General features: G+C 50.4%; 1 protein-coding gene across 1 annotated transcript in view; it reads left to right on the plus strand.

Annotated features, from left to right (window-relative positions):
- The window catches only part of LOC110392178, a 62,276-nt gene that overhangs the window by 24,624 nt on the left and 21,740 nt on the right, over window positions 1-15,912 (plus strand). The window contains exon 2 of the mRNA XM_021384202.1: window positions 13,196-13,399. Coding sequence (XP_021239877.1) covers window positions 13,196-13,399 — 204 coding nt within the window. The remainder of the gene's footprint in view (window positions 1-13,195; window positions 13,400-15,912) is intronic.

Below are 15,912 nucleotides of genomic sequence, written 5' to 3' on the forward strand. Positions count from 1 at the left end.
TCACAGAGCTGTAGGATTGTTGGGGTGAAAGGGACGCTATGGGTCACAGAGCTGTAGGATGGTTGGGGTGGAAGGGACCTTATGGGTCACAGAGCCATGGAACGCTTGGGTTGGAAGTGAACTTACAGATCATGGAGCTGTAGAATGGTTGGGGTGGAAATGACCTTACAGATCATGAGCCATAGATTGGTTGGGTTGGAAGGGACCCTCCAACCCCCTAGCCCCACTCCTGCCGTGGGCTGTGTGCCCCCCCAGCTCGTGCTGCCCAGAGCCCCATCCATGGCCTTGGGCACCTCCAGGGATGGGGCATCCACAGCTCTGGTCATCAGTGCTAGGGCTTCACTGCCCCAGAATGTCCTCCTATTATCTAACCTCAATCTTCCCTCTACAAGCTCTTGCCTCGGTGCTGCCCAGGCCGAGCTGGCAGCTCTCACTGCTGTTTGCTCCTTTCCCTGGGATTGCTGCGGGGGTTTACCAGCAGCTCGGGTGAAATGATGTTTCTTCCCACTGTTCGTGCTTGTTTGTTGTGGCACAGATGGATTTCGGGGCTGGTGTTCAAGGTGAGCAGAACTGGAGCTGGAGGGGGTGACATCTCTTCCTCTTTCTGAGATCTAACAGAGGGTGTTTTTCCACAACACTTCTTTTTTTTCTCCTCCTCCCTGTTATTGGTGGCCAATGTATTTCTAATTTGCTGCCTCACCCGTAGGTCGTTATCAGGTGCTGTGTGTGTATGGATGCTCTCCTTTCCTGAGGATGAGTGTGGGGAGTTTTACAAAACAGGGCTCATCTTTGCTGGGTCTCACCATCTAGAGACGTCGCATCTTGTGGTATGCATCTTGCCTTAGTTGGGATGCAGTCTTTATCAGCAACATCTTATTTCCCATCATATCGTTGTTGTTTGATCGACCCCAGGTGCATCTCAACCTCATTCCTCCCCTGAAGGCTTTGATGCCATTTGTCATCGCTGCTGAAGAACCGCGCGATGGTGGCACATCCAAGGCAACTGTGAGAAATCCAAATCATGCAAACGAGACGTCATGAACCAGTGTTAAATGCTGCTTCTAAAGCGTGCAGTCACCTCCACTGCCATGATCCGGGAACGCTGCAGTTCCCACCGCAAAGAAGACTTCTCAGTCCGGGGAAGTCATGCTGTTCCCAACAACACAAGTTTTAGGCAAGCAGTCCTGTAGCTGCTTTTGGTGCATCGCTCAGTTCTGCTGTAGAGCACTGATTCTCTAAATGTGTCCTGACTTTCACAGGTCACTGGCATCGTTAAAGGCCTGGCTGTTAATTAAACCGCTAACCCAACAAAATCGCCCTCCCCACTGCTGATTGGCCCTTCCTTGGTGCTGGTTTATTGATGGCAATTTGTGCTTTGTTGTACCACTGCTTTAGAAAATCGACGTGCGGAGCCGGCGGCGAGCTGCCGACGTGGGGCTGGGAGGGAGCAGTGCTGGAACGGGGCCGGGGAGCACGTGCTGATGTGGGGATGGTGCAGTGGGTACCAGCAGGATGGATGGGGACAGTGTGGTGGCTACCAGCAGGATGGATGGGGACAGTGTGGTGGGTACCAGCAGGACGGATGGGGATGGATGGATGTGGCTGTTGCACCAATGCATGGTGGGAGGTAGCGAGAGCAGCAGTGCCAACTGCAGCAAACAGAGGCATTGGCGTTCTCTTCCCTTAGTAATGCTCTTGGTAATTCTCTGTGCAAGGGGGTGAAGAAATTGTTGTAGGGTAGAAAGGGAAAGTGGAGTCTTTCCCAGTCCCAGTCCAGGGACACCATGGCAGTGCACAGCTCTGTGAGCTGCAGTCTGTGCTCAGCGGGACCTGGATGGTGCTGCTGGAGGTGGGGGCCCTCCGGCTCTGGGCACGGGGGCTGGGTTTGTTGGTAACTGCTTTGGTCACCTCCTGGAGAGCTCACTGACCTCCAGCACCACCCGGTTCTGAGGGATTTCCACGGAGCTGTTGTCTTCTGGGCTAGCAGCCCGCGCGTACCTGCATCATGAAATATTTTGAGCAAAATCGTAGAATCGTAGGCTATCCCGAATGGGAAGGGACCCATAAGGATCATCAAACCCAACCCCCAGCCCCACACAGAACCACCCAAACCCAAACCCTATGGCTAAGAGCGATGTCCCTGTGCTCCCTGAGCTTGGGGCCGTGCCCACCGCCCTCTGGGGCAGAGCCTTTCCCTGACCCTCCCCTGACGCAGCTCCATGCTGACAGATGTTCCAGTCAGCTGGAACGAAGGCACCCGCTTCAGGCTGACCTTAATGCCCCAAATGAGGGATGCTTGTAACACTGCAAAACGATCTGTGATCGTTAAGTTAATTTGGTAACAATTTGTTTTCCCCTCTTTGTTAACGTTCATACTTCCCCCTGACCTCCTCCTTTTCCTTCTTAGCGATGCTGACGACAGCTCTGCGTGTTCTTCTTAGGATTTCGGAGGTTTGGCCAGTTGATGTCCTTGCTGTAGGTTGCATTGGACCAACATGAATGTATGGATGAGGTTTTTCTCCATCAGGTTTTTTTCTTGCTGAGAGGGCTCCCTTGGGCATGAAGAAGTTGCAGTGCCCCTGTAGCTGCTGGACATTTTGAGCGCGCTGTGCATCCCCAGGTTCCAGTTGCAGGGCGATGGTCAGTGGTTGTCTCTTTCTTCGCTGGGTTGGTTTAGAGTTTCTCACACTTCCTGTGCCGCTGTGACCGAAGTAATTGCATCCTGCCTCAGGCTCTTTTTCTGTGGAAAGCGCGATATAAATTTCCTTACGGACCCAAAGGAATCCACGGTGTTTAAATGCAGCAGCCTGCAAAATCCGCAATTGCTGATGGAAGAAGAATGCTAATTTTTGAACTGGGCAAGGTCCGGAAGTAAAGCAGTCAATATAGGCCCTCCTAATACTATTTAACTTGCTATTAACTTCAGTTGATTTGACAGCTTGAAATTCCTCAGCACGGCAGAATTTTTATTGAAAACACGGCAATATTGTAGAAGTTGTCATGTGAAAACCTCGAGGCCGTGGTTGCCTGGGAACCGCCAAGCGTTGGGCCGCTGCTGGGAGGCTGCCAAGGCTCGGCGCGTGGGGCAGATACTGCCGGAATCGATCAGCGGAGGAGTGGTTAATGAATTTATCAACGTTGTCATTACTCTTTTTTAATTAAAAGCCGCCGAGCAGAGGAGCGTGACTCTTCCAGCGCCAGCGCTGCCTGTGACTGGGTGTCTCTGCTCACCTGGTGCTGGGACACGGCCTCGCGAAGGGGACCGGAGGGAGCAGCCCCTTGCTTGGCTGGAGGGGTGGCAGGGGGGTCCTCGGGACCCCCAGAGTGGCAGCCCCGCTCCTGACACCTCCACCTGTACCCCCAGAAGGGGGAGGTCCCCCTGCAGCGCTGGGAGAGGGGTCGGTAGCGGAGTCGAGGAAACAAAGTGAAGGAACCGCATGAAGCGTTGGGGAAGTTTCACAAGAGAATGGATCAGCGGGTGAGTGCTGGAGCAAATTGATTTACAAGAACAAAGCAGTAGGTAATTACTGAAGGAATTTTGGGTAGATGAGTAGGTAGTACTAACGTGTGTTTTCTTTTTGCTCAAAACAGTTATTAAAGCAGGGAAAAGCGATTAGCGAGAAGGAGGTGTTGATGCTAAAGCTTTCGCTAAGGATGTCTTCAATGTGAAAGTTAACGGCCAACAAACTGATATGTAGTATAGTAGCTATACTATTAATCAAAACCAGGGAAATTAAACAGTTGGAAAACAATTTCTGATCACATTTAACCATTGCGTTTCTAGAAGTTCACGTCTCCCTAATCTGTTTCCATTCTGTAATAAAAGAGAGTGGACGTCAGGGAGGTAACTGAGAGGATTTATCAAGACTTCAAAGGAGCTGGATGGAAACACCTCTGAAATGTCTTTACAAGTTGCCTGGGGAAGACAAGAAGAGCTGCAATGCCCCGAATGCCTAGCAAAGAGATTGGCTCAGTAAAAGCATGACTCAGTGATGAATTCCTGTCTTCAGAGGAGTTTGGCAGGAAGGAAAGTACCTCCAAGTTTGTAACTTTGCTCAGAATGTTAGTGGTTTGAAGAGGAAAGTAGCAAAGCAGCAGGTGAGCTTGATGACACTGGGCTCAGCCACCGAAGTCTGCCAACGTCCTGCCTGGAGCAACAGAGCTGTGGCTCTTGGGGGGGCACGTGCTGGAGGGCTGAAGCAAAGGGTGGGCACACAAGGATGCCACCCAGAGAAGTGTGCCAGCCTAAGGCAGCAGTTGGCCCAGGGCCTGGGTGTACATGGTGACCCCTTGTTGGTCTCCTTCAGGAAATCATAGGATATATTTGGAGTGCTCTTAGTGCTTGCATCAAGGATGAGGAAAAGGAGCTCTGGTGAGGCTGACCAACAGCCAGATCCCAGTGGTTGGAGGGAAGGTGGTGGGGCAAATCCTGCTGGAAGCCCCATCCAGGCACACGAAGGTCAGAAGGTGAACGGGAAGAGTCAGCATGGATTTGCCAAGGGTAAATCATGCTCAACAAATCTGATCGCTTTCTCCATTGGAGTGGGTGATGCTTGAAGAGGAGAGCACAGGAAATGTCTACCTACAACTTGAGGAGGCTTTCCATGTGTTCTCCTCAGTGTGTTCTCCTGTAACTTCCTTATTGCAACGTAGGACTGAGATGGTTTGGATGGGTGGAGGATGAGGTTGGTGGGCAGCTGGCTGGACCAACAGGCTTAAAGGGTGGCCAATGGCCATACGAAGCCCATCTGGTGGCTGCTTAGGAGCTCGTTCCTCAGGAATGGATATGAGAGCTTACACCACGTGGTATCTTATTACTAGAGCACCACCAGCCAGTCTAGGAGCAGTCAGCAGGCTGAGGGCCAGGCTGCTCCTCAGAGGGGTCTTCACCAGCTGCAGGAATGGCCTCAAGGACTGGCAGAGACAAATCCTGCCCATGGGCTGCAGCAGTGCTGTGGGATGGAATGGGACAGGGCAGGATGGGTGACTGGACAGCAGGTGGCTTGGTAGGAAAGGCCGAGGGACGCCGAGAGCCCTCTGACCCAGCACTGGCAGTGCCTTTGGCAATGAAGGCTGAGCATACCCTGGGCAGCGATGGCTGGTGGTAGCCAGCAGGCAAGCGTGGGGATGGCTCCCATCACTCAGCACTGGTGAGACCCGTACAGATAGTGGGGTCAAGCTGGGCTCACCAGCCCAGGGCAGACATTGCCATAGCCCGGAAGGTTCCACAGAGTCCCTGGCATACCTGGGGCTGAGGTTCAGGAGACAGGAGGAAAGGCTGAGTGTGGGATTTGCTCAGATCAGGGAGAAGGCAGAAGGAAGACCTCACTGCCATCTGCAACTTCCTAACAGGGTAGGGAGAGGTGATGGAGGTGGGCTCCTCTGGGAGTGCCATGATGGAACAAGAGGACCAAGCTGTGGCCAGGGACATCCTCCTCTGTGGCCTCCCTTCACTGCAGGGAAGTGGTCTGGGGCCTCAAGAAGTCAAGAGGTCTCTGTCCTTGGGGGTGCTTGGCCAATGCTGCACAGAGTTTAGACAGTCTCCCCTGCTCAGAGCAGGACCAGCTTTCCCCAGGGCACTCCACTCTGTGACTCCATGCTGTAGGGCACTTTGGGTGAACCTGTGCTGGGTTCTACAAAAATACCCATTCTGGATCCAGAATGGCCAATGACAATGGCAGAATGACTCTGCCAGTTTGTCTTACTGTCCTCCTGAGTTTTGTTTTAAAAGACTTTACTGTTGGGGAGTAGAAGTTAGTGCAAGTTAACGGAACTGCTGCAGTCGTAACTAACAAGGTGGATGTGCAAATGTCTTGGAGTCGTAAGTATGAAGAAACAGGGTCCACCCACAAAATTAGCCTAGTTGTTGAGACATTGAGGCAGAGCGGTGGCAGGTTAATGCGAAATGAGGGAAGTTGTAACTTGGAAGAAAAGAGTGGTATTAAACTGTAAACCAAGAAATAGTGTTGCAATTAGAGTCAGATCTGGGTAGGGTGCCCTGATTGGGGTAAGCCAAACAACCCACGATGCAAGCAGTGCTGTTTTGTGGTTATGGCTACGTGAGTGGTGGTACCTGGGAGACCAATTTGGAGTGGATTGCCAGAGCCCTGCGGCATGCCATTGAGCAGATCAGCATGAGTGTGTCTAATGAAGATGTCGTATCTGTCTCCTTGTCTTGCAGTGTTTGCATCCATTCCCAAGGAAATAATACCTGTTTATATTTTCCATGCCACTTTTGGTTTTGTCACATTCCATCTCAGTGTTCTTTTTCCCATGCTGGCGACTCCTGGCTATTTAGCTGAGCTTCACGTGGATGCTGCTCCAGGCTGTTTGTTATCCTGCCCTCCTTTATCCACACCTTTCCCATTCTGGCACAGCTAGGGCTGCACACACCTTGAGGACACGGGCGTACCACAGTGTAATGGTGCTTTCTGCTTCTTTGGCAGTGCTCCCTGCCTCATTGTGCAGTCCTTCCCCTCATGCTCCTGTTTCAACAAATGCTGTTTTAGGGTTGTTAGAGGCTGCGTCCCAACCTCACCACTCTTTTTTTTTAATGCTAACATGGAGTGAGCTAGAGCTGTGCCCTTCAAAATAAATAATGTTCTAATTCATTTGAATGCAGAGTTCTACAGGTAGCTAATTCCAGATCTAGAAAACAAGAAGATGTGTATTGGGAAGAACATGGGATTTGGCTGTCTGAGTGAGGTGGAGTGGTCAAAGCAAATGGAACCCAAAAGGGCCATGTGCTTTAAAGGAAGCTACTAATGCAGTGCCTGGAGATAAAAGCAAGAGGACAGTGAGTTGAGGATGGTATTTTGTAGCTGTATGTGACAGCTGGGAGACAGATGCTCGAATATTGCCACTGGCTCTGAATTCTGCTCTTTAAAAAGTATATTTAAAATTAAAGAGGGTGCTGAAAAGAGCAACAAAAAGGATTTGAGATCTGGAGAAAATGCATTGCAGTATATGAACGTCAGTCTCTTCAGCTCACCCTGAACAAGACTGAGAGGTGACTGTTGAATGGAGGCTGGAGCACAGCAAGGAGCTGGGTACTAAGCAGCTGTTCAGTATCACAGAGAAAGATATAAGGAGAAGGAATGATTTAAAGTTTCAACAAGGGGAATCAAATGAGGATTAAGACATACCTTTTATTGAGGATGAGTATTTGGCTTGTGAACTTATCCGAGGAGGGAGCGTGATTTCCACTGTGGGTGTGTTTGTTTGTTTCTTTTTTAACTTTTAAGACCCAAGTGGGATGGTTTTCAGGGAATGTAGCCAAACCCAAGTAATTCAGCTCACTATGGGAGTTAATAGTTGACACTCGCAGGGTAGTGGTGCATAGCTTAGACTGGATAACCTGACAGGCCTTCGTGCCTTTACATTTGCTGAATCAGAGGACATGTTGGCCATGTGCTCCTAACACAATTGCAATGTGCTGTTCACATTGGTTTCACCCATTTTCCAGCCAACCTTGACTGTTTTTTTACTCTTTTATACTGAGAAGTTCTTTACCTCTTCTGAATGTGTTTATTAAATGTAGCACTTGAGGACAGGGTTAGCAGGCAGTTAGAGGGCATAGAGGGGACAGGTTGGGGTTGGACTTGGTCGTGACCCTTAGAGGTCTTTTCCAACGAGTGATTTTAAGATAAGGACTTTTCTATGAAACTACAGTTTCTCTGTGTTGATGCTGAGTGAACAGAAGATCCTATGCAGCCTTCTGAAGCAGCAGCTTAACTTTACATGGCTTTTGCCAGCCTTAAGTCGAGCTAAAGTTTCTCAGATCCTCACTTTCCAACTGCTCAAGCATTAGACGGTGGTTGTTGACTGTTTTTTTTTTTTTTTTTTTTTGATGTGGTTGTGACAGTGCAGTGACAGGCCAGAATTAGTTCTGGGTCTCTGAAGAAAATCATCACCTCTTTAATCTGTGTCGAGCTCTTTGTTTGGACCTGTGAATGAATCAAGCTGATGCCAAACTTTTTGCATTTCCTTTGCCATGTGTTTTCTAAACAAAGAGTTCGGCAGTTGGATGAAGCAGGATGGTGATGGTGCTCTTCAGCAGCCCTTCCCTTGCAGGTGGCTGATGGGAAAGCTGCTGCAGCTCTGTGTAAGAGGGAGCTCTTGCCAGAGCCACTCACTTGGAGTTAATCAGGTGCTGAATCTCTTCAAACATTCGTTTCAAGCTGTGTTTGTATCAGAGGCAGCTGCTAGACTGAAAGCAGTGATGAAGGGTCTTTAGGATGGGGGTGGCTGTCACTGTTAGGAGTTGGAATACAACTCTTGGACTCTCATATCTTTTAAAAAGGATTAACTGTGGATGGTTTCCTGGCTCAGGCAAGGGATACAGGAGGATGACGCAGCAGTCAGCAGTGCCCTCCCAGACTGTCTTACAAGCAGCAACTGTTTTGCTGGGAAACCTAGCAAGCCCAAATCCTTTATCTACAGCACGTAACTCTGCAAGAAGGGCTTGTGCACGGCTGCTTTCCTGCTGGGAGCCGAGAGCCTCCCTCCTGCTCATTATCTTGTTTCCTCTTGGTGGGGGCAGCTTCACCCAGCATGGTGTTCCAGCACATCAGATGGCAGGGCCAGAGCTTTCCTCAGGAGGTGATCTAAGCCCCCAAAATTCTCATTGTTTTGCCAGTATACACAGCTTGTTCTGTAAGCTGGTCCCAATCTGCCCACCACCAGCACCCGGTGCACAGGAAACTTGTGCTAGCTTCTCCTGGTGGTTGTTGCTCTGATTGCTCCCTGCAGAGCCCAGCTCCTTCCCTGTGTTCCTGCAGGAGAACAGCTGCCAGCAGGACCCTGCAGGGGATTTGTTATCTGCCCCGGGGTCACGGGAAGACACCGCAGCTGAAACTGCTGCTGAAGGGAAAAAGCTTTTGTCTTGGTTTCAGCTGGAACCAAGTTGATTTTTTTTTTTTTTATTTAGTTCATAGTGTCTGATATGACGCTATGTTTTAGCTTTGGGAGAAAAACTAATGCTAATGCAAAACTAATGCTAATGCATAACTAATGCAAAAACTTGCTAATACATAGGTATTTTGGTGCTGCTGAGCAGCGCTGCACAGAGCCATAGACATTTCAGCTCCTTGTGCTGCGCTGCAGTGAGGGACTGGGAGGAGCAAGGAGCTGTGTGGAACAGAACCAGCACTGCTGACTCAAACTGGGCACAGGAATGTCCGATGTAATATAGCATCATGTGAAAACAGTATAAAACTGCGCGGAGTTGGCCAGGGGGACGCTGCTCGTGAATGGGATGGGCATCGGTTGGCAAGTGGGGAGCAGCTGCATCATGCAGCACTTGTTCTGTAAATACATATTATATTATCATCATTACTATTATTTTCCTTTTCAATTTTCTGATATTTTTTAATCTCAACCCAGGAGTTCTACTTTGGATTCCCCCCCCTGCTTTTCTCCCCCCATCCTGGTGGAACGGGGCAGTGAGTGAATGACTGCATGCACGGTGCTGCACCACAACCAGGTGAATCCACGGCAGGCTTTGACCAGAACAGAGAAAATAAATGTACAATTGGGAAAACCAAGCACAGCCTGTTAAAGATAGGCAAGGAGGTCAAAATGGGCTTGTTGTGCACAGTTAGCATAGCGTGGCCCAAGCCCTGCTCCCAGCCTAGGCCAAGCTCCCAGAGTAGGCCCCGCTACTGACCTAGGCCCTGCACCAGGCCCCGCTCCCAGCCTAGGCCTCACTTCTGTTCCAGACCCCGCAGCCAGCCTAGGCCCAACTCCCAGCCCAGGCCCTGCTCCCAGCCCAGGTGCTGCACGAGGTCCCACTCCTGATCTCCTGTGAAGGAGAGGGCGAGGAGGTCCCCTGGGCTTGCACTGCACGATTCCCCTGCCATGGCCCAGGCCCCGCTCCCAGCCCAGGCTCCTCACCAGGCCCTGCTTCTGGTCCAGGCCCCAGTCCCAGCCCAGGCTCTGCACCAGGCACTGCAGGCTGCTCTGTGCTCCCGGTGCTCTCATCACCTTTGTCAGCTTTACCTTTCCTGTTTCTGTTTTTTCCTGAACAGACAGGGCAGACAGGCCTGCGCGTGATGCAGAGGATCTGGGTGTGCTGCCAATTTCAGTGTAACAGCCTCCATTGCTCTGGCTTGGACCCCAGCACGGGCCTGTGCGGCCCTGCAGAGGAACCCTGTGTCAGAAACCTGTGGCATTCCTTCACCTTTGTGTATCATCTTCCCACTCTGTTGCAGGGCTGAAGGGGCCGCTGCCTTGCTTTGGGCAGTCTAGCTTGTGGCAGCAAGCAGCCATGCTGAAAACATTTGGAAAATACAAAAGCCCTCCCTCGGCATAAGCTGCACTGCGGGCCCACCCGTGTTCCATCAGCTCCCCACTCCCTCTGCGTCCCTGAGGTTTTATGGCTTTGTTACCATTGTCTTTTTGCATGCAGTTGTCGGGGTTGTGCTCTGCTCTGATCTCAAAATGGCAACTCCCATTTTCTAAAGGAACTCTTTCACTTTCTATAGATTCCTCTGCTCTGTTGTTTTTTGGCTGCTACGTCTTTCTCTGGGGGCCTCTTCGAGGCCGTTCTTCCATTTTTGCCATACATTTGCTCAGAGCTTCTGATGTGATATTATGAAATATGCTACCTGCTGCCTGCAAGCACATCACCTTTTCAGCTGCTGCTTTTAATTTCCTTTCAATTCTCTCTCATTTTTGTGCACTTTGATGAAAAATTTTTGTCTTTTTTTGCTGTTAAGGGGTTGTTCTTTATTGTCGTTATTGCGGGGTGGCTCCTGAATAGATCTTGTCTGTCATCCTGTGCACTGCAGAGGATTGAAGCTGGAGCAATGAGCTTCAGGAAGGAATCATCCACACTGTCTAAAAGTTGAGGAGCTGCATTGTTTTCTTTCAGGACTTGTTTCAAAGGCTTTGATTGTTATGATCAGCACTTATAACTGTACAGCAAACCAAAGTGAGCTGCTCATGCTGCAGATGCATGCAGCCCATGTCCCCAGCACAGGGTGGGCTCTGCGGTGCCCTGCGCATTCACCCTGGTCCCTCCTGCTCAGCATTCTGCAGGAAAGCAGTGCGGGGCTGCAGAGCTGCCCTTGTGTCCAAGCTTGGTGTTCCTATCCCGATGGGGCTGGGTCAGTGGCTGTCTGAGTGCCTGTGATTAGGCAACTGAACCCTTCCTGCTCTGCCCACGTCAGCCAGGTTCTGTTGTGGGAGCTGCCAGGGCTTGTCCCCACTGTGATGGTGGGAACTGATGTGTCCCCATGCAACATAGATTAGAGGAGCCCTTACTGCAGCGTCTGCCCGAGCAAAGTGAGCACAGAGCAGCTGTCTGCTGTGGGTCCATGCAGACTTCAGAGCTGAGGCTGCACAGAGGGATCTCTGCAGTTTGCCAGCAGGGACTGGTGGGATTAGTGTCGTCTGTTGGATTGCTCCTGGAATGGCTGTGCTGCATCGTGGAGTGCAGTAAGCATGTTTAGTTGCAGGAATTGTGATGGGTTTCATACATTTTAATATGTTTGGTGGTATTTTGAGAAACATAGCTGTAGGATACACTGAAGTAGTGGGATTATGGTTGCAAAGGACTGCAGCGTTTTGACCTAAGAGCTGAAGCAGGTGTTTCCTTCTTTCCGATTTCTGACACTGGTTAACAAAACACGTTGCAGGATGGAAGCTGTTTTCTCTCCTAAATATGGAATGTCAATATTCTCCCGAGTATGTCTGTGCAGTAAAAGGTTCAGGATAAGATTCAGTGATCTTCGTACTGGGATGTTCCTTCAACCAACGCTTGTACTTGACAACATGTGCACGTCTGTCAATGTTTTTTTTTTCTTTTTCCCTTTAGTCATACAGTTTCATACTGAAAGGCATAATCTGACAGCAAGGAAGGGTCCTAGAGGTAAAGCAGGAATGTATAGACAGTGTTTTTTATTTGGAGTTCCCGAAAGAATGATGCATATTCTGCTTCTCTTTGGTATCTCTTGGGTTTTGGGCTCCTAATGTCTCACATCAGCAAGCAGCCATCTCCTCATTAGCACCTGCTGTAGGACGAGCAATAGTTGATAAGCACACTAATGCGGTCAGCGATGAAATAGATAATGCTGACCTCTGCTTGCAGTACAAATGCACGCTGCCAAGTGCGAGTTATCCTTGCCTGAGAAAAATGAGCCATAACATCAGCTCAGTGGCTGCTGCCTGTGTTACAGAGTGACTTTTCTGGGCATTACACAGCACAGCACTGGCTCTCTGCTGCCTCCCACCCTGTGCCTCAGCAGGACCATTTGCTTTTCTCTAGGCAAAGCTGTTTAATTTTTTAAAGCAGTGCCTGTTTAATTCACAAAACCATAGGGGTGCTGCTAAGGGGAAAGTAGACCTAAGCAAGACCCAGGGCTCTGGGGCTGGAGATCACAGAATCATGGAATCTTTAAGGTTGGAAAAGACCTATAAGGTCACCAAGTCCAACCCCAACCCCTCCCCACCATGCCCACTGACCATGTCCCCAAGCAGTTTAGTGGGCACGGTGGTAGTGAGTTATGGTGAGATGAGGCTGACGTAAGGAGTGAGGATGTGCAGTTACCTGTGATGCCTGGGGTGGGTGCCAGTCCCCTGGGCTGGGGTATGTGGCATGGTGGTGGGAGCTCCAGCACGGCAGATCTGTCAGAGCCCACTGGAAGAGCTGCTGTGTGTGTGGAGGGGTGATGATCGGGCTGTGTTTCTGCTTGGAAAGCCAGTCAGGTGTCTGTGGTCAGGCATCCATTCTTCAACGCCTCCATGAACAAAACTACAGTTATGTCACTGTGTGACTCCGTGCTGGACCTGCCCCTTGGATACCGTGTGCATCTCCGGTCTCCTGTTTTGGGAGTGATCACAGAATCATGAAGGCTGGAAAAGACCTCTGAGATCACCAAGTCCAAGAGCAAAGAAGGAGGAAAACCAAAGTAATCGTAACAAGAAGTCAAGGGCCAAAATGCAGAAAACGGGACCTGGGAGGGGAAGCTGAGACCGCTGCTGGGGACCCGCTGTTGTGAGCTGACCTCTGGTGTGCCAGCATGTCCTCTGATTTTAAACATTTGATTCCCTGCCTCTTCCTCCCCTTCTTTTACCAACTGACCCTGCAAAGGTGGTGGTGTTCCTCTCTCATCCTCCTTCTCTCTCTGCATCCCTGCAGTGCGCAGCAGCGCTCCGCAGTGCCCGGCTCTCATTGCCCTCTGTCTCTCCACAGAAGTGTCTGCGGTTGAATCCGGACGTTCCCGTGTGGGCCTCCAAGCAGCGCATTCTGTGCACCCTCAACCACAGCCTGAAGGATGTGCTCAACTACGGGCTCTTCCAGCCGGCCTTCAATGGCAGAGCGGGGAAGTTCCTGGACGAGGAGCGCCTGCTGCGGGAGTACCCCCTGAATCCCGACACTCCCGTCCCCTACCTGGAGGTAGCTGTCTTTTTTAATATATATATTTATAAATATATATGTGTGTATATCTGTGTACATCTGTAGATACGTATGCACACATATATATGTGCAGAAGCACATAGGAATCGTCCTCATCATCAGCCCTCTGTAGTCTCTAACAGCACCAAAGAAATTAAGCCCTCTCCCTCCCCCCTTCCCCTTATTTCCCCCCATTTCCCATCAGGAGCGAAAGTGCAGAGATTTCTGTGGGTGTGTGTTTACTCACAGAGAATCCACCGAGGGAAAGCTCAGGAGAACGCCTCTGAGCTCCGGTTGTAGCTGCTCGTGGCTCTGCCTGGTGGAGCTCTGTGACACCCACTGCAGCCCTAGGGGACAGATTGTGCCTCCTGAGCCCGCCGGTCACAGCTCCTTCTTCTTCTTACTGGCAGATAACTGCCGTGGGGAATTGGAGTTAGGGAAGGGAAGCCGTAGGTACAGAGGGAAAAGCATAGGGAGCTCTTTGGAAATGAGGCCGGAGGGATTGAGTTTGATATTTTTTAATTTAGTTTTTACATTTACTTTCATTTTTTTTTTTCTTTAAATTTAATTCACAATCACTGTAGGGACTGGAAGAGAACGCTTTGCTTTGACGGCAATGACCGTTCCTGCACAGACCTCGTTCACGTGATGAGCACAGAGGATAAATGCTAGGTTTCATTCTATATTATATTCCATTCCGGAAAATTAACTGGAACAGCAATGAATGGAATTCCTCTGCGTGACATTCAGTATAGATTTTGGCCTGGGATTGAGGGGGCTGTGTGCAGGTGTGTATTGCAGGGTGACCAGGAGCAGTTCGTGGGCTCCATTGACTCCCCACTGGCTGCGTGGCACTTTGGTTGCCTGCAGATAGACCTCTGGTTCAGGGATCCTGTGCTATAATTTACCCTCAGAGCCTACTTAGGAGGCATTACACACTTAAGCTGCATGAACTCTTATAAATGCAAGCGTGAATGCTGTTATTATAACTAATCCCAACTAATTTGGAAAGAAAATACTGCGCAGTTTCTTGGTAAACTAATGTCAAGTATAGGCTAAAACATTTGCAACACCATGAGAAATGCTTGTAAATAAACCTATGAGGTAGGCAGCTCCTTAATGTTCCTCCTGTAGGCTTTAGTCCTTTGTTTCGTATAGTTGAGCATAATGTCCTCACTTAATGCCTCGGTGCACACATCTAAAATCAGACCTGACGTGGATATTTGTCGTGGGTCGTTTCAATCCTTCTGAACTTGATAAGAATGGCAGCTGAGCACACGAGAACCGTGTTGGAAAACCAAAAAATCGAAATCCGTTTACAAGGCACCGATCCCGTGCTGCTCCCAGGGAGGTTTCCTGAGCCCCAAAAGTTAAACCAGCCCTCGGGGCTGCACGTGGAGGTGAGCGGGTTGACGTGGGTTTGTGCAGAGTGACAAAAAATGACGGAGTGACACAGAGGGGCTTCTGGCAGCGCTTCCTGCCGGGTGATGCTGTCGCAGCAGAGCTGCTGGGCTCTGAGCATCTGACGGTGTCACACAGCTCTGCTCTCCTCTGATGAAGCTTCTGCCTTGCCCCTGGGTGGCACTGTGTGCTGGCACATCAGAGTGACACAGCCTGCCTGCCTTCCCCCTCCCACCTGCCCCGTCCCGGGCTGTGCAGCTGGGAGCGGAGCTGGTTGCACCCTGGCATGGTGCAGGGGTGAAGAGGAGCTGCAGGCAGCGCTTGCAGAGGAACCCTGGCAGCACCTGCAAGGGGACAACACCTGTAGGTCGGTGGGCCGGGCAGCATTTAGCTGGGAATGATTGAAAAAGTGGTGTGATGACACATCTGCCCGGGATTACTCATTTATGACGAGTTCTGGAACCCGAGGGCAGCTGCAGCAGACTGAGAATGTGGGTGACGTATTGCCAGCATTCGAAAGTAACGCCAGCCCAAAGAGAACTTGGCGTCAGTTCCGGCTGAAATAATGGCATGCTGGCGACGGATTAAGTTCAAGACAATTCACAATCTCAGAACGCAATTCCGAAACGACAGAAGATCTAGTCAAATCCAACCTCACTCCTTAAGGAGATCGTAACTCTGCCCGATAAGGATAGCTGCACAAAGGCAGCAGCCACTGGGGAGTGGCTGGTTTTGTTCTACGTGGTGCTGACGTTCAGGATTAGCGCTGTGAGGTGTCGGCAGGACACGTGCTGTCATCACACAGATAAATCCGGGTGGGTACCCCAGGGATTGAGTGTGATGTGTGTGAGCTGGGCTCGAGAATCCTCGTGGTTCGCTTTCAGCTTGAGATACTCAGCGGTTCTATTAATTAAAAATCACTGCTGGCTCAGGGCACAGCAGCGTGGGCGCAGCCCTTAGGTCATTTGGTACAGGACCCATCAAAGCACGTTCCTAAATCGGACAGGGACGTGGCAGCTTGCAAAGGAGGGGCTCTCATTTCTGAAAGCAAAGTTTCGGAAGAAAATTGTCCGTCTTTAAGAAGGCTGACGTTCATTCCCAGCGTGATCATA

Source organism: Numida meleagris, chromosome 1 (assembly GCF_002078875.1).
Source record: "Numida meleagris isolate 19003 breed g44 Domestic line chromosome 1, NumMel1.0, whole genome shotgun sequence".
Lineage (NCBI taxonomy): Eukaryota > Metazoa > Chordata > Aves > Galliformes > Numididae > Numida > Numida meleagris.